The sequence below is a fragment of the Colobus angolensis genome, unplaced genomic scaffold (assembly GCF_000951035.1).
Source record: "Colobus angolensis palliatus isolate OR3802 unplaced genomic scaffold, Cang.pa_1.0 Scaffold329, whole genome shotgun sequence".
NCBI classification, from domain to species: domain Eukaryota; kingdom Metazoa; phylum Chordata; class Mammalia; order Primates; family Cercopithecidae; genus Colobus; species Colobus angolensis.
This window is the reverse complement of record NW_012116588.1, coordinates 1,108,050-1,130,891: the sequence shown is the minus strand read 5'-3', so window position 1 is coordinate 1,130,891 and position 22,842 is coordinate 1,108,050. Positions and strand designations below refer to the sequence as shown.

Genomic DNA, 22,842 nt, shown 5'->3' with positions numbered 1-22,842 from the left:
GGCACTTTATTTCTATTATTGTTACATTGTAATATATAATGAAATAATTACACAACTCACCATGATGTAGAATCAGTGGGAGCCCTGAGCTTGTTTTCCTGCAACTAAGTGGTCCCATCTGTGGGTGATGGGAGACAGTCACAGATCATCAGGCATTAGATTCTCATAAGGAGCACATAACCTAGATCCCTCACATGCGCAGTTCACAATAGGGTTTGCACTTGTATGAGAATCTAATGCTGTGGCTGACCTGACAGGAGGCGGAGCTCAGGTGGTAATATCAGCAATGGGGAATGGCTGTAAACACAGATGAAGCTTCTCACTCGCCCGCCATTCACCTTCTGCTGTGTGGCTCCGTTCCTAACCGGTCACGGATCAGTACCAGTCTGTGGCCTGGGGGCTGGGGACTGCTGCTCTAGGCCATTGGTTGTCAGAGTCGGGAGTGCAGAGTGCATATGCCAGTCATTCAGTGGGTACCAGTGAAACAGGAATAACAGGCTGGAAACAGCGCTCTGCCCCACGTGTGGAGAGGAGGAGAACTCCAGAGGGAACCCAGAGTTCTCTACCTGCAACCAGCCTCTCCTTCACAGCGGAAGAGGGACTCTTCCTACAGGCTGCTTTTTTCCACACAAAATTATACTCCAGGATAAATGAGCACCACTGTCACCTTACTTGAAAGAGAGCTTGGGTTCTATTTTTGGTGTTGATCTTCTCACAAAATACCTATCAGCCAAAAGACTTTGACCAATTTTGACATCTTATTAGACATTTCAAAAGCACCCCCCACAAACTGTCTTCAACACAGTTCCATTTTTTCTAATAAAGTACAGACCACAGCTCCACTATACGTACATGTTACCTAGTACCATCCCTGGTTTTGCGTATTCAGTCCGTCAGGAATATTTGGTAGTGATCTCTGTTCAGTCCTGATGTGAAATACATGACTCCATTTAGATTCAGAGTGTGTGATTCCGTGTGAAAGGCTGATCATGAAAAGCTGGTCATGATTTTCAGTGTCTCTTTGCTGATGTCTGGCATTAACAGCTGCAAGTTTTCATCATCCTCTGTAAGGGCTGCCTGATCCTCTGCTTCCGATTCTGCCTCATTTTCATCCATGCTGTAGGCAGCATCTCCTCCCAGTGGTTGCAGCTTTCTCCCTTCCCCAGCAGCTTCCTCCTCCTGCCATTGGGGGAGGACAGGCTGGCCCTGCTCAGCGCCTCCGGTCTCCTGAGCTTCCTGGCTTACCAACAGGGCAGCCGGCACCTGTGGGGTGTGGCCCAGTGCCGCAGCTTCCCCAAAGCCTCTCCCGCCACAGGTGTGTTTTCCACCACCTGCTCCTGGCCAGGCTGCCCCTCCAAGGCTCCTCCTCGGTGACCAACTGAATCTCTTTGGTTTCTTCTTTCTCCCTTTGTCCCTTCGAATCTAAAGCTGCCTTGGAACTGGGGACGGGTGTCTGGGACTCACTATTGCTAGGTTTGTTTGTCTTCTCCTGTGGCACCTCAACTAGCATCCTGGCATGTAAACTGAGGCTCGCTGGGGGCTTAGAGCTGCTGACTCTAGTCCTTTTTTCCACTCAGGTGTCTGAAAGCTACAGCTTTATTTCCCTTTTTGGTGACCTCTTCTGTGGGCTCCTCACATGGCTCCTTTGCCTCCTTCATTCGATCAACGCACTGGGTCAGACATATCACTCTCTAAGTTGGTCCGGCCCTTCTGAAACTGGAGGCCATCCTGCTGCGGCTTGCTGTGATTCCTATGTGGCCGTTAGCTGGTCTTGCAAGATTCCTATGAGCCTCTCACCCAAGTGATGTTCTTCACTAAAACCCCCTTTGTATCCTGGGACAGCTTGTCAATGCTCTCCAACTAAAAGCTGTGGCCGGACTGGATTTTGCTGAACTGATCTCATTGCTTTTCCAGCCCTCCCTGGAGCTCATTCCTTTTCAGCTGCACAGAGCCCCTCTCCACGGCCACCCTGTGGACCCTGCTTTCCAGCTCCTGATACACACCTGGGGGTGCGGTGGGGTTCGCAATCTAGTAGTTGAAGCCCACGACAGTGACACAGGCCACCAGGGAGGCCTGCACAAGGGATAACAACTTCATGCAGTGATGCCTATTTCTCAATGCCATTATCTCAAAATCAGGGCCGAGAAACTCCCTGACATAGATTGAGAATTAGTCATTTCTGTAAAAGCAATAACAAATATTCAGGGCTTTCATAACATATTAGAAAGAACATAGCTCTTATTATTCCCCAGAGATGGTTTCTTGATTTGATTCCTAATAAGGGAAGGTTCCCCCGCCTCCCCGCCACCTTTGACGTTATTACTAATGATACCCAATAAAAGCCTTTCTCCAGCAAAGCCAGAAACCCATTCTGGAGGTGAATGTGAATTTACCACAAGCAGCATCATTGCTCAGAGAACACCCTGGCAGCACAAGTGTTGCCTGTCCCTGGCTTTCTAACCTTCACTCCCACTCCCCTGTTTTGCTGGCAATCATCCTCATCCATGCTCACTGCCAGCAGGGGAGGGTGGATAGAGTTTAAATAAACAACCTAGTTGAGTTCCTCAGTACCTTTTTCTTTTCTTTTCTTTTTTTACTCATAACGGACACAATCGTTCAAAAGTGCATTTCAGGATATGGACTTTTTGAGAGAAAAGGATCTGAGTGTGGGAGGGAGAAGGTGCTCCTAAGGTTAAACCCCCAAAGAAACTGGGGATAGGGATGATACCATTAGTAATATATGCATTTTTTAAAATTAATGATAATTTGTAAGAGCCAGCTTCCCACATACTGAGAGAAAATCAGATAGACATTCATGGGAGAATAAAGTGAAAGATTCGAGCCAGAAAGCTGGACATCTGAGAATGACCCCTATAGGACGCCATCCTGCCTGGGAAGAGGGAGGACTGTAGGTGCAGGGGGGCAGGAGGGAGGTGTGCCCAGGAACACCACCAATTTTTCCAAGAAGCCCCTGGTCTGGTAGGCTCAGAGTAGCTTAGGGTGGGACATGGGACAGAGTCACAGCCCTGACCCAGGAGGACATGGCAGGACAAGTGACCTGGCAGTGACCAGCAAGGTTGAAATGCACCTCATCAGTGGCTATCAGGGGTCAAGGTCCATCATGAGTGAGAATCCTGCATCCTCTGACAGCTCAATCACACTCCAGCCTTCCAGAATGCAGAGGGGCCCTGGGAAGAACTGGAGGAGAGAAGAGGAAGAAGAATGGGAGATAGAAGATTCTCAATTGGAAAAAAAAAAAAAAACCAGCAAGAAACTTTGTTTACCTTGTTGGTCAGATTAAATTTCTGCCACAAAAATAAATTGAGATTGAAAAGCTAAGTTTAATTAGGAAGAAAATAAAGCTACTTTTTTTGCACAACAAAGTCATTGACTATGAATTTTATAAGCATCACATAAAACAGTCTTATGAAACTTACCAAGGATGTTTCCAGCAACCTCTTGTTTAGGGAACAGAGTAAAGGGGAGAAAAGGTAGCATTTTCAAATCTCAATAAAGTATTTTATGTCAGAATTCAATTTGTCCCAGAGCACAACTGTCAAGAGCTTTGTAAATCTAGGCCTGTACGAGGAGAGGACTAAAGTACTTTCAGGATAAAGGCTAGAAGCCTAAGGCCCTGATCATTTGGGCAGTCCCCATTATTGCATTTGCTGTTCCCTTCTCTGACACTTCTAAAAGGCTGGGGAATCTCCAGATGCGTCCATAAAAGAGTGGCAGCAATTATTCATTGCTTCTAGGAAAGGGAACTGGATATGTTACCAACAAAGTTGGTCCCCACATCAATGGAGTCTTTCCCTGTTCAGTGCTGTGAAGCCAATATATAAAACCAAAAGTGAGAGTCAAGTAGTGCAGACTTTATTCCACGGCCACTGTATTAGTCAGGGTTCTCTTAGAGGGACAGAACTAATAGGATAGATGGATGATTGACAGATAGATAAATAGATAGATAGATAGATAGATAGACAGATAATAGATATAAAGGGAATTTATTAAGTATTAACTTACATGATCACAAGGTCCCACAATTGGCTGTCTGCAAGCTGAGGAGTAAGGAGGGCCAGTCCGAGTCCCCAAACTGAAGAACTTGGAGTCCGATGTTCGAAGGCAGGAAGCATCCAACATGGGAGAAAGATGTAGTCTGGAAGGCTAGGTCCATCTCTCCTTTTCACATTTTTCTGCCTGCTTTATATTTACTGGAAGCTGATTAGATTGTACCCACCAGATTAAGGATGGATCTGACTTCCCCAGCCCACTGACTCAAATGTTAGTTTATTTTGGCAACACCCATGGACACACTCGGGATTAATACTTTGTATCCCTCAATCCAATCAATTTGACAGTATTAACCATCACGAGTCCACCCCTTGTCAACTTGAACCCATAAACATCTGCTAAGATCATACATAATCTTCAAATAAAGACAGTAATGAGGTCATAATTACATGTAACATAATACAACTATCCTTTGTACAACTGGAAAGGCACCAATCCCCAACTCAAATACTGTTACATAAAGTGAACAATACTTAAATGCTGATATGAAGCCAACAAATCTTACATCACATAATAAAGGAAATAAAATGAAGATATTTTCTTAGTACAAGTGTATACATGCACAAACATGTTTTTAACAAAAGAAGGAGGAAATGCTCATGATAGTTACAGTTCTCGTTTCTGCAGCTGGTCATGTGGTTGTAGCTGGTATTGATGACTACCTTCTTCTACTCCCCATTCTGTATTCCCTTTGCTTTCAGCAAGCACCTCAGTAGGTCGTGTTTTTGTTTTTGTTTTTTCCAGTGGAGTGACCCAAACCTTCATTCCTGACGGGTCTGAGTCATTTGTTGTCCTGCCTGGATTGGGCTGTTGTAGTTCCCCATTGACGTTAATCACAGGGCATGGTAATACTAACAGACGCCCAATGGATCTCCTGTATTCCATGCATACTCCTCCTTACCTCTGTTGTGGAGTAGTAGTCTGATTTCATCTTGATAGTCTGGGTCAATCACCCCAGCCAACACTGTAACTCCCTTCTTAGCCTGTTGACTAAAAGGTAGGAGGAGCCCAAAGTGTCCCTGTGGCAATCTTAACTTCCAGTTTAATGGAATCGTCATTGTGTCTCATGGCAGTAGCGTTCCTCCCTCTGGAACTAAGACCTCTAGGCCAGCAGAACACAATGTTGTGGGAACAGGAAGCAAAAATTTTGCTAGTGGATCAGTAGGGGTGATGGTGAGTGTTGCCACTTCCGGTTCCATCCCTTCATTCCTGGACCCATGAATCCTGGCTATAGGAGAAATAGTACTATATATTGGAGGCTGATTCAGAGCATACACAGCCTTCTGGAGAACTTTGCCCCAACCCTGCAAAGTATTGTGAACTAGTTGGCATTTTCACTGTGACTCCAAAAGGCCATTCCACCATTCTATCAGTCCACCTGCTTCAGGATGATGGGGAACATGGTAAGACCAGTGAATTCCATGAGCATGAGCCCACTGCTACACTTCGTTAACCGCAAAGTGAATGCCCTGGTCAGAGGCAATGCTGTATGGAATGCCATGACAGTGGATAAGGCATTTTGTGAGTCCATTGATGGTAGTCTTGGCAGAAGCATTGCATACAGGATAGGCAAACCCATATCAGGAGTAAGTGCCTATTCCAGTGAGGACAAACCTCTGCCCTTTCCATGATGGAAGAGGTCCAATATAATCAACCTGCCACCAGGTGGCTGGCTGATCACCCCGAGGAATGGTGCCATATCGAGGGCTCAGTGTTGGTCTCTGTTGCTGGCAAATTGGGCACTCAGCAGTGGCCATAGCCAGGTCAGTCTTGGTGAGTGGAAGTCCGTCTTGCTGAGCCTATGCGTAACCTCCATCCCTGCCACCATGGCCACTTTGTTCATGGGCCCATTGGGCGGTGACAGGGGTGGCTGGGGAAAGAGGCTGGGGGTGTCCACATTATGACTCATCCTATCCACTTGATTATTAAACTCTCTCTTCCGCTGAGCTCACCCGTTGGTGAGCACTCACATGGGATACAAATATCTTCACAGTTTTTGACCACTCAGACAGGTCTGTCTACGTACTTCTTCCCCAAATTTATTTGTCACCAATTTTCCAATCATGCTTCTTCCAAGTCCCTGACCACCCAGCCAAACCACTGGTTACAGCCCAGGAATCAGTATATAATCGCACACCTGACCATTTCTCCTTTCATGCAAAGTGCTCTGTTAGAAGTTCTGCCTACTGGGAACATTTCCCTTCACCACTGTCCTTCAGGGATGTCCTAGAAAGGGGCTGTAGTGCTGCAGCTGTCCACTTTCTGGTGGTGCCTACATATCATGCAGAACCATCTATGAACCTGGCCCTAGTCTTCTCTTCCTCTGTCAACTGATCATAGGCCCATCAGTGCAGGCTGGGGAGAGAAGGCAGGTGGCATGAGTGGAGACCCTGGGCATTTGAGCCATGTCCTCATGTAACTTACTTGGCCTTCAGGACCTGCTCGAGCCTGATCACATATATACCACTTCCATTTGATGATGGAATGCTGCTGTGCATGGCCCACTTTATGTTTAGATAGGTCAGAAAACACCCAGTTCATGATAGGCAGTTCAGGTCACATGGTGACTTGATGACCCACAGTCAAACGTTCAGTTTCCATCAAAGCCCAGTAACAAGCCAAGAGCTGCCTCTCGAAAGGAAAGTAGTTATCTGAAGAAGATGGCAGGGCCTTGCTCCAAAATCCTAGAGGCCTCTGTGGTGATTCACCTATGGGAGCCTGCCAAAGGCTCCAAACAGCATCTTTATCTGCCACTGACACCTCAAGCACCATTGGATTTGCTGTGTTATATGGCCCAAGTGGCAGAGCAGCTTGCACAGCAGCCTGGACCTATTGCAGAGCCTTCTCCTGTTCTGGATCCCACTCACAACTGGCAGCCTTTTGGGTCACTCAATAAATGGGCCAAAGTAACACACCCAAATGAGGAATGTGTTGCTTCCAAAATCCAAGTAGGCCCACTAGGCATTGTGCCTTTTTCTTGGTTGTAGGAGGGGCCAAATGCAGCAACTTATCTTTGACCTTAGAAGAAATATCTCAACAGGCCCCACACCACTGAACCCCTAGAAATTTTACTGAGACAGAAGTTCCCTGAATTTTAGTCTGATTTATTTCCCATCCTCTGGTACACAAATGTCTTACCAATAAGTCCAGTGTGTTTGCTACTTCTTGCTCACTGGATCCAATCATCATAACATCATCATTGTAACGGACCAGTGTGATATCTTTTGGAAGCAAAAAGTAATCAAGGTCTCTCTGAATAAGTTTCTGACACAAAGCCAGAGAGTTGATATACCCCTGAGGTAGGACAGTAAAGGTATATTGCTGGCCTTGCCAGCTGAAGACAAATTGCTTCTGGTGGGCCTTATGGATGGGAATGGAGAAAAAGGCATTTGCCAAGTCAGTTGGTGCATACCAGGCACCAGGAGACATGTTAATTTGCTGAAGCAATGAAACCACATCTGTCTTCCACACAGGCCGAATGGGGGGCTTAAATGGAGATGTTGGGGGAATCACCACCCCTGCATCCTTCTAGTCCTTGATGGTGGCACTAATTGCAGTTCCTCCAGGGATGTGGTATGGTTTTTGATTTACTATTTTTCTAGATAGAGGCAGCTCTAAGGACTTCCATTTGGCCTTTCCCACCATAATAGCCCTCACCTCCAGGGAGCCAGTGTAGGGGTTCTGACAGCTGCTAAGTATGTTTATGCAAATTATGCATTCTGGCACAGCTAAAATGACCACAGGATGAGTCCAGAGACCCACTTGACCCACTGTAAGTTGAACCTGAGCTAAAACTCCATTAATTACCTGACCTCCATAAGCCCCTACTTTAACTGGAGGACCACAGTGACATTTTGGGTCCACTGGAATCAATGCCAAATCAGAGCCAGTGTCCAGAAATCCCCAAAATGTATGATGATCACTTCTTCTTCCCCAAAGCACAGTTACCCTGGTGAAAGGCCAGAGGTCTCCTTGGGAAAGGGTAGGAGAAAAATTCACTGCATAAATTGTCGGTAATGTAGTGGGGTCCTTCCTCAAAGGGACCCGGCCTCCCCTTCAACCTCTAAACTGGCTCAATTCTGGAAATTGATTAAGGGGCTGTGATTCTTTGTTTTTATTATTCAAATTAGTCTTTTATTCATTCTACCTGGAAGTTCTCTGTTTGTATAATTTAAGTAGGAATGCAGTAGGCTTCCTATCAACTTCACTTCTAGGAAAACCATGATTAATTAGCCAACGCCAGAGCTCTACATGAGTCAGACTATTCTGATTGCCACTTTGCCTCTGCTATCCATTACAGTATCTACAGTATCTACACTTACCTTGCCTTTGACAGTCAAGTGCTGTCACTGGCCCCTGCCACCTTGGGATCCAATTATTCCCATTGCATTTAAATTTTGTAGTTTAGTGACTACAGTTCCCACTGTTAGATCTGACATACAGAGAAGAGCAATCACAGAACCCTTCAAAGATACTGGTGTTGCGCTCACAAATCTATTTCTCAAGCCATTGGTCAAAGGTGTATCTTCTGAACCCTTCCCAGTGGGATGAGTAGGTCTAAAGTGACTAATCCACTCCACCATTCCAATCTCCCTAAGCCCTTGGATCCCTTCCTCTACATTAAACCAAGAGAGATCAGGCATTTCCAGCTTGCTCCCAGTGGGCCATCTTTTAATCCATATTTCAGCTAACCAAGCAAATAAACTATTAGAATCTTTTGTAACTCCCCAAGCTGCAACATTAAATGCAGAGTCCCTACTTGGTGGGCCCAAATCAATAAATTCAGCATGATCCAACTCCATGTTCCTTCCACCATTATCCCATACCCTTAATATCCATTCCTATGCCTGTTCTGCAGATTGCTGTTTTTATAAGTTAGAGAACTCGACTAGTTCTTTTGAAGTGCCATGCACCTCCTCATGGGTCATACTCTCAACCTCACCTCCAGGGGCCCACTGGGACTTCAGTTACAGGTCTAGACTGTCATATCAGTGTAATGGACCAGACTTTAATCTAGTTACAGGTCTAGACTGTCATCAATGTAGTGGACCAGCAAACAGGTGTGTTGGGTGTGGCTCCTGACGGGAATCAACATTATTTTGCCTGGCAACTGTGTCAGGGGAGGCCATCCCTATTGCCTCAGGCAGCCCAGGGTTTATCTCCTCAGACAAAGGTGGAAAGGCTGATGGCAGCATGGGTCGAGGAGGGGATGTTGCCACTACCAGGGATGGGGAAGCTGTTCCTTCTGGCAAAAAAGGTTCATCAGAGTTTACAAACTCAGTGTCCCCAGCTTCATCAGGGTCCTCCCACATGTCCCCATTCCAAGTTGCAGGGTCCCATTCTTTTCCAATCAATGCCCTCACTTTAACAGTAGACACCTGGTGAGGCTGTATGTGCACCTTTTATTGCAGGTCAGCCACTTGCATGATAAAAGCTTGTGTCTGTTTTTCTACAATTTCAGCCCTTTCTGTACAGGAGATAAGGCTCTCACTCATGGCAATCTTAGCAGATTCGAGGCTTAGTATCTGCTTCTGAACCTGGGAGACAGAATCCCTGAGTTCATCATTTTCTTTCATCACTTTGTCTACTGAACTTAGGAGCAACCAACTAGCTTCATTATGTTCCTTGGTTCTCCACATAGGGTCAAAAGTATTATGTATAGAGTCACTAAACTCCTTGCCTCTCACAAGCAGTGAATCAGGAGTGTCAAATGCGTTTATTTTGCTTAACTCTCTAAACAGTTCACACCAAGGACTATCAGTGTTCTCCATACTATTAGAAGTAGAGTCCTTAGCATTTTGGAGTCTAACCATATTAAGCAGCTAATTCCAGAAACCACAAAACCAACGAAAGAACTCCATCCTTAATATTCTGTTTCTCTAGAACCACTCTTGGTAACAAAATCTGTATTAATCAGGGTTCCCTTAGAGGGACAGAACTCATAGGAGATATTTATTAAGTGTTAACTTACACGATCACAAGGAAGCATCCAGCACCGGAGAAAGATGTAGGCTGGAAGGCTAGGCCCACCTCTCCTTTTCATGTTTTTCTGGCTGCTTTATATTCGCTGAAAGCTGATTAGATTGTGTCCACCAGATTAAGTGTGGATCTGCCTTCCCCAGCCCACTGACTCAAATGTTAATCTCCTTTGGCAACACCCACAGACACACCCAGGATTAATACTTTATATCCCTCAATCCGGTCTAGTTGACATTGATTAACATCACAGCCACGGAACTGAGAAGCAGGAGTTGGCTCACAACTCCTGCTTTTGATGGCTCACAAATCAACTTCTTAGCTCAGAGAGCCAGGAAATCACAGATAATAGGACATATTTAATGAAGGGGTTGGGCATTAAAAGCAGGGGAGGAATATTCATGTATTTTCTGAGAATGGGTGGAGAGCTTCTTGGAATTGGAGTTCCTGCCTTTCTTTTGGTCCTTTTATGGTTTCTTCCAGTTGTTGTGGAGATTGTCAATTGTCATAGTGCTGGTGGGAGTGTCATTTAGCATGGAAATTAGATTATAATGAAGTTACAGGCTCATCAGAGGTCAAGCGAGCTGCCATCTTAGACCCCAGCAGTCTTAGTCTGTTGGTCCCAAGGGGGAGCTTTTGACCTCAGGCATCCTGTTTTCTGAAGATAAGCAGAGTTAAAGTGGTGTGGAAATTTACCTAGGTCACACAGACATTACCCTGGGTAACAGATATCTGGGTGACAGAGCTAGGAGGGAGATTTACTTTCTGGTTGGCTGTCTTTTTATGCTATTTGAATTGTATATAGTGTCTACTGTTATCTATTCAAAAATTATTAATTTTAAAACCATTAAGTGCATGATATCAAACTCCTTGGTGGATGCTCATCTGTCAGAAGTTCTAATGGGTGGTTAGGGCCTTGAATCTGCAGACTTCATCTGGAGTCATAGGTGTAACAAATTCCTCTACAGCCAACTTGAAAGATTCAGGGATTCACTCTTTTCAAGAAATGAAAGGGGAGAATAAGACAAGCTCTACCAACCTCCCAAATCAAGGAGATCTAGAAAGGCAGGATGGAAGCAAAAGAGGCTTGCTATTCCAAGGTAGACCTGTTTAGGCAGGTTACAGAAAAGAAGAGCTAATATAAATCAAATAGGTCTGCAGGGATTATGAATTAGGATAAAACAAAACCAGTGTCTTCACACTGTGGATCTACTTCTTGACCTCTCAGAGCCTTGGTTTTCTCATCTTTAAAATGGGAATAATAATATCTACCTTAGATTTTTGTTTATGTTTTGTTTTTGTTTGCAGAGACAGGGTCTCACTATGTTTCCCACATGGGAACGCAGTGGCTATTCACAGGCACGATCCCACTACTAATCAGCATGGGAGTTTTGACCTGCTTAAGCAATCTTCCTGCCTCAGCCTCCCTTGTAACTGGGACTACAGGCACATGCCACTGTACCTGAGATTTTGCAAGGATTAAAAAAGGCTACATATGAAACTCAAAGAAGTATAGCCCCTGGAGCCTTAAGGAGCTTGGTAAATGCTGGCTCTTTTCCCTTTCAAGTCCCTAGCAAAAGGAAGAGAGGACCCCCTAAAGAAATGAATCAGGAGTCACTGGAAATAACAAACGTCTCCTTGAGGAGCCCAGGGAAGTAGGGTCCTGAGATTTAGAAGCAGCTAACACAGCACGAAGAAATGATTTCCCTGCAGCTGTGCTGGTCTCCCAGTTGGGAATGTTTCCATAGAAGGGGAGAGTCTCCCAGACCATCCTCCATCAACTCCCATCAAGCCCATCTTCCCTGAAAAACATTAATTTTGATTTTCTGATTCCTTCTGAACATATATATTTTACACACTTATCATATAGAGCCATCCCTTGATATCCACAGGGAATTGGTTCTAGGAATTCTCATGGCTTCCAAAATCTACAGATGCTCAAGGCTCTGATATAAAATAGTGTATTATTTGCCCATAACCTACGCACATCCTCCCATATACTTTAATCTCCAGATTACTTAGAATACATAAACAATGTAAATGCTACAAATAAATGTAAATGTAGGTCGTTGTTATACTGCATTGTTTTTTATTTGTATTTTTTTAATTTTTTTTTTTTAGTTTTTGAGACAGGATTTTGCTCTAGCGCCCAGGCTGGAGTGCCGTCACATCATCTCAGCTGTCTGTAACTTCTGCCTCCAGAGCTCAGGTGATCCTCCGGCCTCAGCCTCCCAAGTAGCTGGGACTACAGACATGTGCCACCTCACCCAGCTTATGTTGATATTTTTCACAGGGTCAGGGTCTTGTTATGTTTGCCCAGACTGGTCTCAAACTCCTGAGCTCAAATGATCCTCCCACCTTGGCCTCCCAAAGTCCTCCCAAAGTGAGCCACCACACCTGGCCTATTGTGTTTTTTTTTCCCCCAGGTATTTTCCATCCATCATTGGTTGAATCCTCAAACGTGGAACCCATATATACAAAGTGTTGATTGTATCTAAAAATGAAACTATTTAAAAGGTAGAAAAATGCAGCCACGATTTTGTCTCTCAATTCTTTTCTTCCATTTTCCTGTCTGCTAGACTCAGTAGGAACCCAAGAAGGAAGGAGTTTAGACAGGAGAACAGGTAGAGATAAGTGGGAAAGAGAGGGCATTAAGGCCCTCAAGTCTGTAAAGGGTGAATGCAGACTGCAGCACAGGACTGCCACCTGGTTGCTGGTCTCAGCCACCAGGAAGAGCTGTGGCTTTGTCACCATCCTCAGCTCGTCTTGCTCCCTTGATCCCTGCCTCGGCTTGCTCGGCTCCTGGCCTCCTTGGAGGAAAATGCCTGTGTCAATGGGAGTGTAATGGAGGGTTCTAGGTTGAGGTGGGATGGGGGATAAGGACATGTTTGCATGAACACGTCCTAAAGGAACATGTACATAAGGAAATGGACTCCCATCTGGAGAGTGAGCTGGGGGAGGCAGACACTGCAAGGAGCAGGAAGACAGGCCAGATGTCTAGAGATTGCTCCATAGTCCATAGTTCCTTTCAAGTGTCCTCCTTTGTCTGTTCTGGCTTTCGCCCCCACCCAGAAACCTGGAGAAACCTCAACTGGAACGTCAAATGAGCAGATTCCAGATCTCTGGACCCAGGATGAGAAAAGGAAGTTGTATGAAAAGAGGAGACAGGAAAAAACAGTCTCATATTGTGCAACAGGTGAAGTCCCACATTGCCCCACTTCGAGGATTCCATGCTGCCGTTTGTAATTCCTGGTGAAGCATTTCTTCATGAGGCTGCCCAGGCTCCTGCAGCCTTCCCTGGTGGTCCTGCCTCTGTGGAGCTGAGCTCCTCCCTTCCCATTTGCTGAGGGGCAGGCACCAGTGGGAAAGGGACTCCATCATTAGGAAGGAGACCTGGATTCTAGCCCTAGCCCTGCCTGTTCACTAACAATGAACCAGAGACAGGTCATGGTTCTGCTCTGGGCTGCATCTGATAGATGAGAGGATGGACTCTCCCAGATAGGAATCCAGGACCCCTCAGAGCACCCTAGGTGTCTCAAGAAGAGGCATGCTTCCTAAGGGTCTTGGACCCTGGGTCAAGCCTCAGCCCCAGAACTCAGTTGCTGAAGCAGATCTCCCCTTGGGATGCCTCTCTTCATTATAGTCCATCTCCTTGAGGTGTGTCCCTCTCACCCTGGGTTCCTCCTGCAGGGAGGTTTGGCTCACCCTCTAGAATGCTCCCTTTCCTGCCACACTGAGCTACTGGGGGTCGCTATTGGTGACGCGTCAGTTGGTGGTTGTATTTGTTTCCTACTGCTGCAGAAAAACTTACCACACACTTAGCATCTTATAACCACATATTTATTCTCTTAAAGTTCTAGAGGTGAGAAGTCTGAAACTAGTTTCACTGGGCCGCACTCCCTCTGGAGGCTCTAGCGGGGGAACCATTTCCTTGCCTTTTCCAGTAGAGCTGCATCCTAACACCTCTTGGCTCCTGGCCTCTTCCTCCGTCTTCCAAGCCAGCAGCATAGCATCTTGCTTCTGTGGTCACATTGCTACCTTCTCCGCTATTGCCACATTTTTCTCTTCCTCCCTCTTATAAGGACATTTACAACTACATTTAGGGACTGACCAGATAATTCAAGGCAACCACTCATCTCAAGATTCTTAACTTGATCATATCTCCAAAGGCCATTTTGCTATAAAAGGGACATTGACAGGTTCTGGGGAATTCGATGTGGATGTCTTGGGAACCATTATTCAGCTACCACAGTGATCTATACCTTGTCTCTGGCCTGGGTCATCCATTCTCTCTCCCATCTCGTCCCCTCAGAATAGAATTGTGTATTTTTCTCCAAATCCACACCCTAATTTTACAGGTCATCCCAACTGCTCCTCCCTTCACTTTCTTTAGGCTCTGAGAACATTCTAGGAGAGTGCTCTCCAGCGGAACTTTCTGTGATGAAGGACAGAAAGTCCATAATCCATGCTGTCCAACATGGGAACTAGCCACGTGGGGCTACTGACTATTTGAAATGTGACTAGTGCGACTCAGAAACTGAATTTTAAATTTTATTTCATTTTAATTAAATGTAATGCAAATGTAAGTAGCCACTTTGCCAGTGGCTAACATATTAGACAGCTCAGATCTAGGCAAATGAAAACAGAAACTACGGCCAGGCACATTCTTTGCTGCTAGCCTCTTCTCACACCTGTTTTGGATGAGCTCTGCCTTCTAACCTCCTTCTCTCAGTCCCAGCAGAATCTGACGGAGGCTTCCACTGGGACTCTGGAATGACGGGGGTGACTAAGGGCAGGACAGAAAGGGAATTGTGTCTGTTTTCCCCAGAGAAGTACAGGGCCCCAGTTCTGCTTTTGCATAGAACTAAGAACACTCAAATGATTTTCAAGGTAGTCTCTGCTTTGTCCTTACTCAACCAGTCTCCCTTTTGAGGACCACAGAGGTGTGTCACTAGGAAAGGAGTGCAGGAAAGGGCCTGAGCATGGGAGCTGGCACTGGCCAAGGTCCTGTTCTGCTATGCACTCGCTGAGTGGCATGTGGCAAGTTACTTCCCAGGCCTTGGCCCTCAGTTTCCATAAAATGAGAGGGTTGGACCAGATGGTCTAAAGTTTCCTTTTAGCTTTAGTAGACTACGAGTCTGTGTCCTGAGGATCAGGCTTTATTGTGCATGTAATTCTGTTTCGGAGCCGTGTTGTCTCTGACCCATGGAATAGGCAGTTCTGATTGAAGGATAATTAAGTAGAAGTGGCTTTAGGTTACTCCTGCAATACTTCCAAACAAAACCAGACCTCCATCCTACTGTCCTCATGACAACACTTCACAGTAGCTTGGGTTTTAGAGTGCTGATCTTTCAACTAACTAATCTAATCCTCATGATGACCCTGATAACTGCTAGGTCCATTTTAAATGAAAAGGCTGAAGCTCAGAGAGGGAAGGAGAGAAACTTCCAGGTGTCTGGTCCTATGATGGGTGCTTTACACATCACCTTGTAACAGCCCTTCGAAGTGTTTAATATTATCCCCATTTCACAGGTGTGAACACTGAGGTCTAATAAGGCAAGATGACTTTCCCAATGTTATGTTGGTAATAAGACGATGAAGACACTTTTCTCCCTCTTCTTCCCCCTTTGCTGTGCTGCTTCCCCTGTTTACAACTTCCCCTCAAGATGTTGAAATGATAAGCTCCTTTTTTGGGGCATTCTTTCATGACACTCCCCAAGCAGACCTACGAGCCTCAACAAGTCACTTCACCTCTCTGTGCCTCTGTTTCCTTAACTGTGAAACTGGGGACAACAGTCGCTACTTCATAAGGGTGTGAAACGCCTCATTGAAAGCACACAGTGAGAGCATGTATGAAGAGTGCTCAGCCCAGAGCTCATATTAAGGACTCAGCAATTGCTCATTCTTACTCCTTTTGGAAACTGTAGTTTGCCCCTCCGATAGTACCAGGCAATTCCTTTTACCCCCAAATCAAATTAAAATCACAAAGAAACTGTCTGCATTTTATTTTGAAGTTTTATTATGAAAACACATGGAATTAACGGTGTTATCCACGTATTTGCAGCAGCGGAGAAACAGTGACGGTGGACCATCCCCACAGGGGACACTTATCCTTTGGCTAAACAAATATAAATAATGGAAATAACACCTAATACAATAACACAGCACATAAAAACATTAAATTAAGAGAAGGGACAGGAACTGCAGAGAGGAGTCCTGAGTGTGGAGAAGATGCGTCTCGTGGAGAAGCATCCAGGCTCAGGTGACCTTCCCTGAAGACTTCCTGTCTCTGAGCAGCTCAGTTCAGTTCCAGGTCATACACGTACTCCTGGACCCAGGTCTCACTGGGGTCAGCGCAGACTTGCTTGCCTCTTTTGGTCTGGAATCTGTAGAACAAGGAGCAGACAGATGAGAATCCCATGACACCTTTGAGGTCATCTGGTTTTATCCCTTGCCTGTGGTCACCATCTTCCTTTGCCTGATCATGGTCCATGTAGGCAGCTCTGGTGCATGGGATCCTTCCTGGGCAGCACTGGAACCAGACTCCCTGAACTTCCACCCACTAGATTTAGCTGTGGGCCCCAGGGGTTGCCCAGATTAGGAACAAATGGACATTGCAATCAATATGAATAGATCTCCCCATTCCTTGCCAGCCTGGCAGTGACTCTTCCACATGTCGTTCTAGCACAGTTTGAGAAATCGGTCCCTATCTCATGTGACCTGTCCAACTTCCCCTGCTTTCCTGTCCTCTGGATAACTTCCTCCCCAGGAACCCCCTTCTGTCTTGGCTCCCACTCAGCCGCCTTCGGCACTTGAAAAGTGAGTTCATGACCTGCGTCCTCACTGCTGTCAGGGAAGCCTTCAGCCCTGAGAGCTTACACCCCACTGCTCAATCACCCCCTCCCCAAAACAGGTCCCCTTTTAAAATCCAGCCCTCACCCTTGCCTCCCAGAGCAGCCCAGGGGTCGATACTCACACCACAGCTGGCTGGGAGCAGAGGCTGCTGGTCTCGTAGTAATCTACCACAAAGTTGCGAGAAAGCTTCCTCACGGTGTAAGAAAAGCAGCAGGCGGTGGGAGGGTCTGAGCCCACTGAAAGGAAAGGCCAGGGTGAGATCAACACTGCACATAGGAGCTGTTTATTTTGGCTTCTAATTTTGCGTCTTCATTGAGCATCCTTGTGGAGCTACCAGAACCCCAAAGAAGGTCCCTTGTATCCATTCCCACCTAACCTGAGCAGGACTCTTATTCTGAATAGTGGATCTTCAGAGAAGAACAAGAAAGAAATCTAGAAGGGTGGAACTGGATTTAGTCTCAGAACACATCGCACCCCCTTCATGTGACAGATGGGAAAACCAAGGCACAGAGAGGGACAGGGCTTGCTTGAACAAGTAATTAGAGGCAGAGCCAATTCAACAGTCTGACTTCCAGCCCATCCTTTTCCTCTGCTGATTGCTAATTCTTGAGAAAGTAAGAACTTGAATGTTATTGAATATCTACTAGACTCTACATTTAGCAGCAGACTTCGTGGCAATCTTCTTAGCTGCCTTTTGTCCCATCCCCAGATCCCACAGCTAGAATAAAAGACTCTGCCTACACCTTGGCTCTGGTAATAGCAGCTGTGAAAGTAGACTTACTTGGTGCTGAGAGTGCTGGAGAGCAGAAGGCAGCTACTAGCACGAGGAGAGACAGGACAGTCACACAGAGCTTCATGGTGTTGGTGGAAGAGAGGTTTCCTCAGAGGTGAGGCTACAGAACTCAGAAGCTTCGGAACCCAGCTGTGTCCTGTGCTGATACTGGGTTGGGAATCTCTCTTTATAAGGACTGTGAGGCCTGGGACAAATGTGGGGGCTCAGGAAAGTGAGTGGAATTTCCATGGTAGAGATGATGTCATGGCTCCTGAAGCTAGCTGAGTGAGGAGTTCCTCTCAGCTTCTCTTGCCCAGGGCAATGTCATCATAGAGCAAAGATGAGGGAGGTTCAAGGGAGAATAAAAAAGGAAGTGGTACAACCAAAGGCAGCGACCGAGACTGGGGAGAGAGCTGCAACCCCCAGAGGAAAGATGAAATGTTCACACCTGCTACAAGTGGCTTGTAGACAAGAACTGTGCTGCTCTTGGTGGTTGGCACCCCCAGATGCTGGAGGGTTCATGTCAGTCTTTCCAGGCTGGCCACAAGCCTGGCCCCCAGGACAAAGGGGGAGCCAGGACTCCCCCATCCCCTTCCTGTGCCTACTTCTGCTGAGCTGTGTGCCACTGACTTTTGTGCCCCGTATGTTTCCTTGGGCATGAAGAGTCCAGCATTGGATGTGCAGAGGAACCCAGGAGGGTGACTCAGGAACATTTGTAACTTCTTATTGGACAATTACCTTGTATCAGCACTGGGAAAGCTGTCTTACACATATTATATCTAATCCTACCATAACCCTGAGCAGGGGTGTGTAATCTCATTTTACAGATAAGACAATTGAGGATTCGAGAGTGGTCCACTGATGCGCTCAGTGCCACAGAGCTGATGAATGGCACTGCCAAGATTTGAATCAAGATTCATCTGACTCCAAAGTCCACTTTCTTTCCATGCTGTAGTCTCCAGAATAAACATAGAGTGTGATCACAAAGAGAAACCGTTGACTGATAGACTGCTAGGAGCTATTCCACACTCAAAGACCGATTGTATTCAGACTTAATTCAGGAAAGGGATAGAGCTAGTCTGTCCTAGAACAAGGAGGGAACAGAGAAGAAATAAAGATTTCAGGATATTTTCTTGGACCAACAAAAGAACAGGACATATAAACCAGTAAGAATCGAGTTTGAGACCTAGACAGAGAATGTTCTTCTAGTATAAAAACAGGATTGAGCTGGGTGTAGGGCCTCACACCTGTAATCCCAGCACTTTAGGAGGTCAAGGCAAGTGGATTGCTTGAGCCCAGAAATTCGAGACCAGCCTGGGCAACATGGTGAAACCCTGTCTCTACAAAAAAAATACAAAAAAAAAAAAAAATTTGGCTGGGAGTGGAGTGGTGATACACACCTGTACTCCCAGCTGCTCAGGAGGCTGAGGTGGGAGGATCACCTGAGCCCAAGAAAGTCCAGGCTGCAGTAAGTGGTGATTGTGCCACTGCATTCCAGCTTGGATGACAGAATGAGACCCTGTCTCAAAAACAAAGCAAAGCAAAACAAAACAAAACAGAATTGTATACCTAGTAATAGGTTTATCTGTGTTACAGACAAAATGTGTAATCTAAAGATGTGGGTGTGTCCCAGCCAGTCCATGGGGAATGTCTGTGCTCATGTTAAGCCCTGACTGGTTTGACAGTTGCTGAACATCTGTACAGAAGGTGAAGCTTACAAAGGCCCTGCATACAGGAGTGTGCAAAGTTGGACAATTGAAGGGAATTAAGATAACTGGATCAATATCTCTATCTACGTTTAGCTCTACTACTCTAACTCACCTGCTCACCCCTAACCCCACATTGTTACCTGCTATTCTCTGAAAAAGAAAACAGAAGAGTAAAAAGAGGGAGCCATGACTTCAAACTATACTACAGGGCTACAGTAACCAAAACAGCATGGTACTGGTACAAAAACAGACACATAGACCAATAGAACAAAATAGAGAGCTCAGAAATAATGCTACATACCTGCAACCATCCGATCTTTGACAAAGTTAACATAAACAAGCAAGGAGGAAAGGACTTCCCATTCAATAAATGGTACTGGGATAACTTGCTAGCCGTATGCAAAAGATTGAAACTGGACCCCTTCCTTACACCATGTATAAAAATCAACTCACAATGGATTAAAGACTTAAATGCAAAACCTAAAACTATAAAAATATGACAACCTGTAAGATAACCTAGACAATACCATTCTGGGCATAGGATCTGGCAGAGATTTCATGATGAAGATGCCAAAAACAAATCGCAACAAAGCCAAAAACTAACAAATGGGATCTAATTAAACTAAAGAGTTTCTGCACAGCAAAAGAAACTATCTGCAGAGTAAAGAGATAACCTACAGAATGGGAAAAAAATATTTACAAACTATGTGTCTGACAAAGGTCTAATATCCAGAATCTATAGGGAATTTAAACAAATGTAGATGCAAAAACCAAACAACTCCATTAAAAAGTGGGCATTGAACATAAACAGACACATTTCAAAAGAAGACATAGACGCAGCCAAGGAACACAAAAAATGCTCGACACCACTAAACATTAGAGAAATGCAAATCAAAACCACAATGAGATACCATCTCAAACCAGTCAGGATGGCTATTTTTAAAAAGCCAAAAAATAACAGATGTTGATGAGGTTGTGGAGAAAAGGAACAGTTATACACTGCTGGTGGGAATGTAAATTAGTTCAGCCATTGTGGGAAGCACTTTGGCAATTTCTCAAAGAACTTAAAACAGAACTACCATTCAACCCAGTAATCCCATTTTTCAGTATATACCCAAAGGAATATAAATCATTCTACCATAAAGACATGTGCACATGTATGTTAATTGCAACACTATTCACAATAGCAAAGACATGGAATCAACATAAATGCCCATTGATGATAGACTGGATAAAGAAAATGATATATATAAAAAAAAAAAAAAAAAGAACGAGATCATGCCCTTTGCAGCAACATGGACGGAGCTGAAGACCATTATTCTAAGCAAACTAACACAGTAACAGAAAACCAAATACTGCATGTTCTCACTTACAAGTGGAAGCTAAACATTGAATACACATGGACACAAAGAAGGGAATAGCAGGCACCAGGGCCTACTTAAGGGTGAAAGGTGGAAGGAGGGCGAAGATTAAAAAAAAAAAAACACCTATTGAGTACTAGGCTTATTACCTGGGGTGATAAAATAATCTGTACACCAAACCCCCACAACACATAATTTACCTATATAACAATCCTGCACATGCACCCCTGAACCTAAAATACAAATTAAGAAAAAAAGGGACCTACAGCATCTGGAAGCCTAGGAGGGGTAGGAGCAGCATCCTGGGGTCCTTCAGGGTCATTACATAAAGCACAAGGTCATCCTACCTCAGCATTCTCCCTCACTCCCCCACCCGCACACACAAGCTGCACATCTCTCCTCTGTTCTCTCCCACTTTTCTTTGAACAGCTCTTGCTTTAAATGTTCTGATCTTCTCCAAGACCCTTGCCCCCAGCTGCAATGTTCCGTGTTCCCTGGTAGCACATGTGTTGGTACCTCTCCTGACTTTTCCTAGTCGGTGCAGGTTCATCTTCATGCATCAAGGGCCTTACTTTAAGAGAAGCAGGCCGAGCTAATTCCCAGCAGGCGAGGCGCCACCGCTGAAGACTACAAGCCCCAGCGGGCTACGACGGAACGCGCCCGGGAACACCGGGCCCCCAGCTCGGGCCAGCGCCCGAGGATCATCCACAGGGCTAGATGGCTGCGTCGGGGGCGGGAGCGGAGGTGAGCGGGCGCTAGGGCCGTGCGCCCCCGCCGGCCCTTCCTCCAGCGCTCTGTGGACCCCGCAGAAGGCGCTCGCCTTCCTAGCCCGCAAACGCGTAATCGATTTTTCTCGCTGTGGCAACGGGGACGTCCCGAAGGATCCTCTGCTCCGATAGGCAACTTCGGCCTTCCCTGCCCTGACCTGGAACCTCTGGGAGGGCTGCACGAGGCCTACGGAATAGGTCCCTCTGTTCCGACAGGTGCGACACTTAGCGCTCCATGCCTGCGGGCTCCAGGAGGCATGGCCTCCCCCAGGGCCGCCACCTCTGCTGGTTACTCTGTGCTTTCACCTTAAAGCTCTGTCAAGCAGAGGCTCCCGTGCAGGAGGAGAAGCTGTCAGCGAGCACCTCAAATTTGCCATGCTGGCTGGTGGAAGAGTTTGTGGTAACAGCAGAGTGCTCTCCATGCTCTAATTTCCAGGCTAAAACTACCCCTGAGTGTGGTCCCACAGGGTATGTAGAGAAAATCACATGCAGCTCATCTAAGAAAATTGAGTTCAAAAGCTGCCGCTCAGCTTTGATGGAACAACACTTATTTTGGAAGTTCGAAGGGGCTGTTGTGTTTGTGGCCCTGATCTTCGCTTGTCTTGTCATCATTCGTCAGCGACAACTGGACAGAAAGGCTCTGGAAAAGGTCCGGAAGCAAACTGAGTCCATATAGCTACATTTCACCCTTTTATCCTGGGTCTTAGAGACCCAATCTCAGACAGTGAAAGTGAAATGGACTGATTTGCACTCTTGGTTCTTTGGAGGCTTGTGGTGGAATCCCCTTTTCCCCGTCGTCTTCTTTCAGATCATTAATAAGCAGAATAAAAACAGTAAAATGGTTTCCTTCCCTTCTGTAACTTGGAGCAAGAAGTCATGGGGGCAGAGAGGGAAAGGAGGTGGCTACTTAAGGCCCCAATCTACCAAGTCTTCCCCACTACTTCTCCCTTGTTTTCCCTCTCTTCTACTACTTATTTCAGACTTCTGGGATACAATTTCAGTTAAAACGTTTATTTATCACTCAAAACTTATTTCCCCTCAACCCTGTCCCCAAAGGAGAAATAAAATCATAGATACATAACAAAAAAAAAAGAGAAGCAGAATGTGTCTCATGTTCTCTGGATTCACACAGACTTCGTTATCTATGACATTTTTATTCAACCCAATGTACTAACCATCTGCTGTTTGTCAGGGCAGACAGAGCTGAACGAAGCCCCATCCCTGCCTTCGAAGAGTTCTGTGTCTAGAGATGGCATTGACAGTGACAGAAATAACTATCCCACGAGGTAGAATAAGCTAAGTGTCATGTCAGAGGAAGAAACACAGTGTCA

General features: G+C 45.7%; 1 protein-coding gene and 1 pseudogene across 6 annotated transcripts; one reads left to right on the top strand and one right to left on the bottom strand.

Moving 5' to 3' along the window:
• Positions 1-16,040: 16,040 nt before the first annotated feature.
• CCL4 (chemokine (C-C motif) ligand 4) lies at positions 16,041-18,116 on the bottom strand. Of its 5 annotated transcripts, none has more exons than XM_011951889.1 (3): positions 17,684-18,116; positions 17,024-17,138; positions 16,041-16,619 (listed from the first exon to the last, which is right to left on the bottom strand). In XM_011951889.1, exons 1-3 carry the CDS (start codon positions 17,757-17,759, stop codon positions 16,616-16,618), a joined length of 195 nt encoding a protein of 64 aa, XP_011807279.1. In that variant the 5' UTR covers positions 17,760-18,116; the 3' UTR covers positions 16,041-16,615. The 5 variants fall into 5 exon arrangements, with proteins under 5 accessions (XP_011807279.1, XP_011807275.1, XP_011807277.1 ...); XM_011951885.1 differs by having other exon boundaries at positions 16,041-16,609; XM_011951887.1 differs by having other exon boundaries at positions 16,041-16,579.
• Positions 18,117-21,682: 3,566 nt separating this feature from the next.
• On the top strand, positions 21,683-22,603 carry LOC105518764 (annotated as a pseudogene). Its single transcript, XR_001002878.1, has one exon. The product of XR_001002878.1 is annotated as a protein JTB pseudogene (transcript).
• Positions 22,604-22,842: the final 239 nt, after the last annotated feature.

What these genes read in the sequence shown, in the direction of transcription:
- CCL4 (XM_011951885.1), bottom strand. Translation starts at nt 17,759, where the DNA reads ATGAAGCTCTGTGTGACTGTCCTGTCTCTCCTCGTGCTAGTAGCTGCC. An exon ending in TCCAGCACTCTCAGCACCAA is followed by an intron (nt 17,139 to 17,683) that starts GTAAGTCTACTT and finishes CTTTCCTTTCAG; the next exon opens with TGGGCTCAGACCCTCCCACC. An exon ending in TGCTCCCAGCCAGCTGTGGT is followed by an intron (nt 16,610 to 17,023) that starts GTGAGTATCGAC and finishes AGCTAAATCTAG; the next exon opens with TGGGTGGAAGTTCAGGGAGT.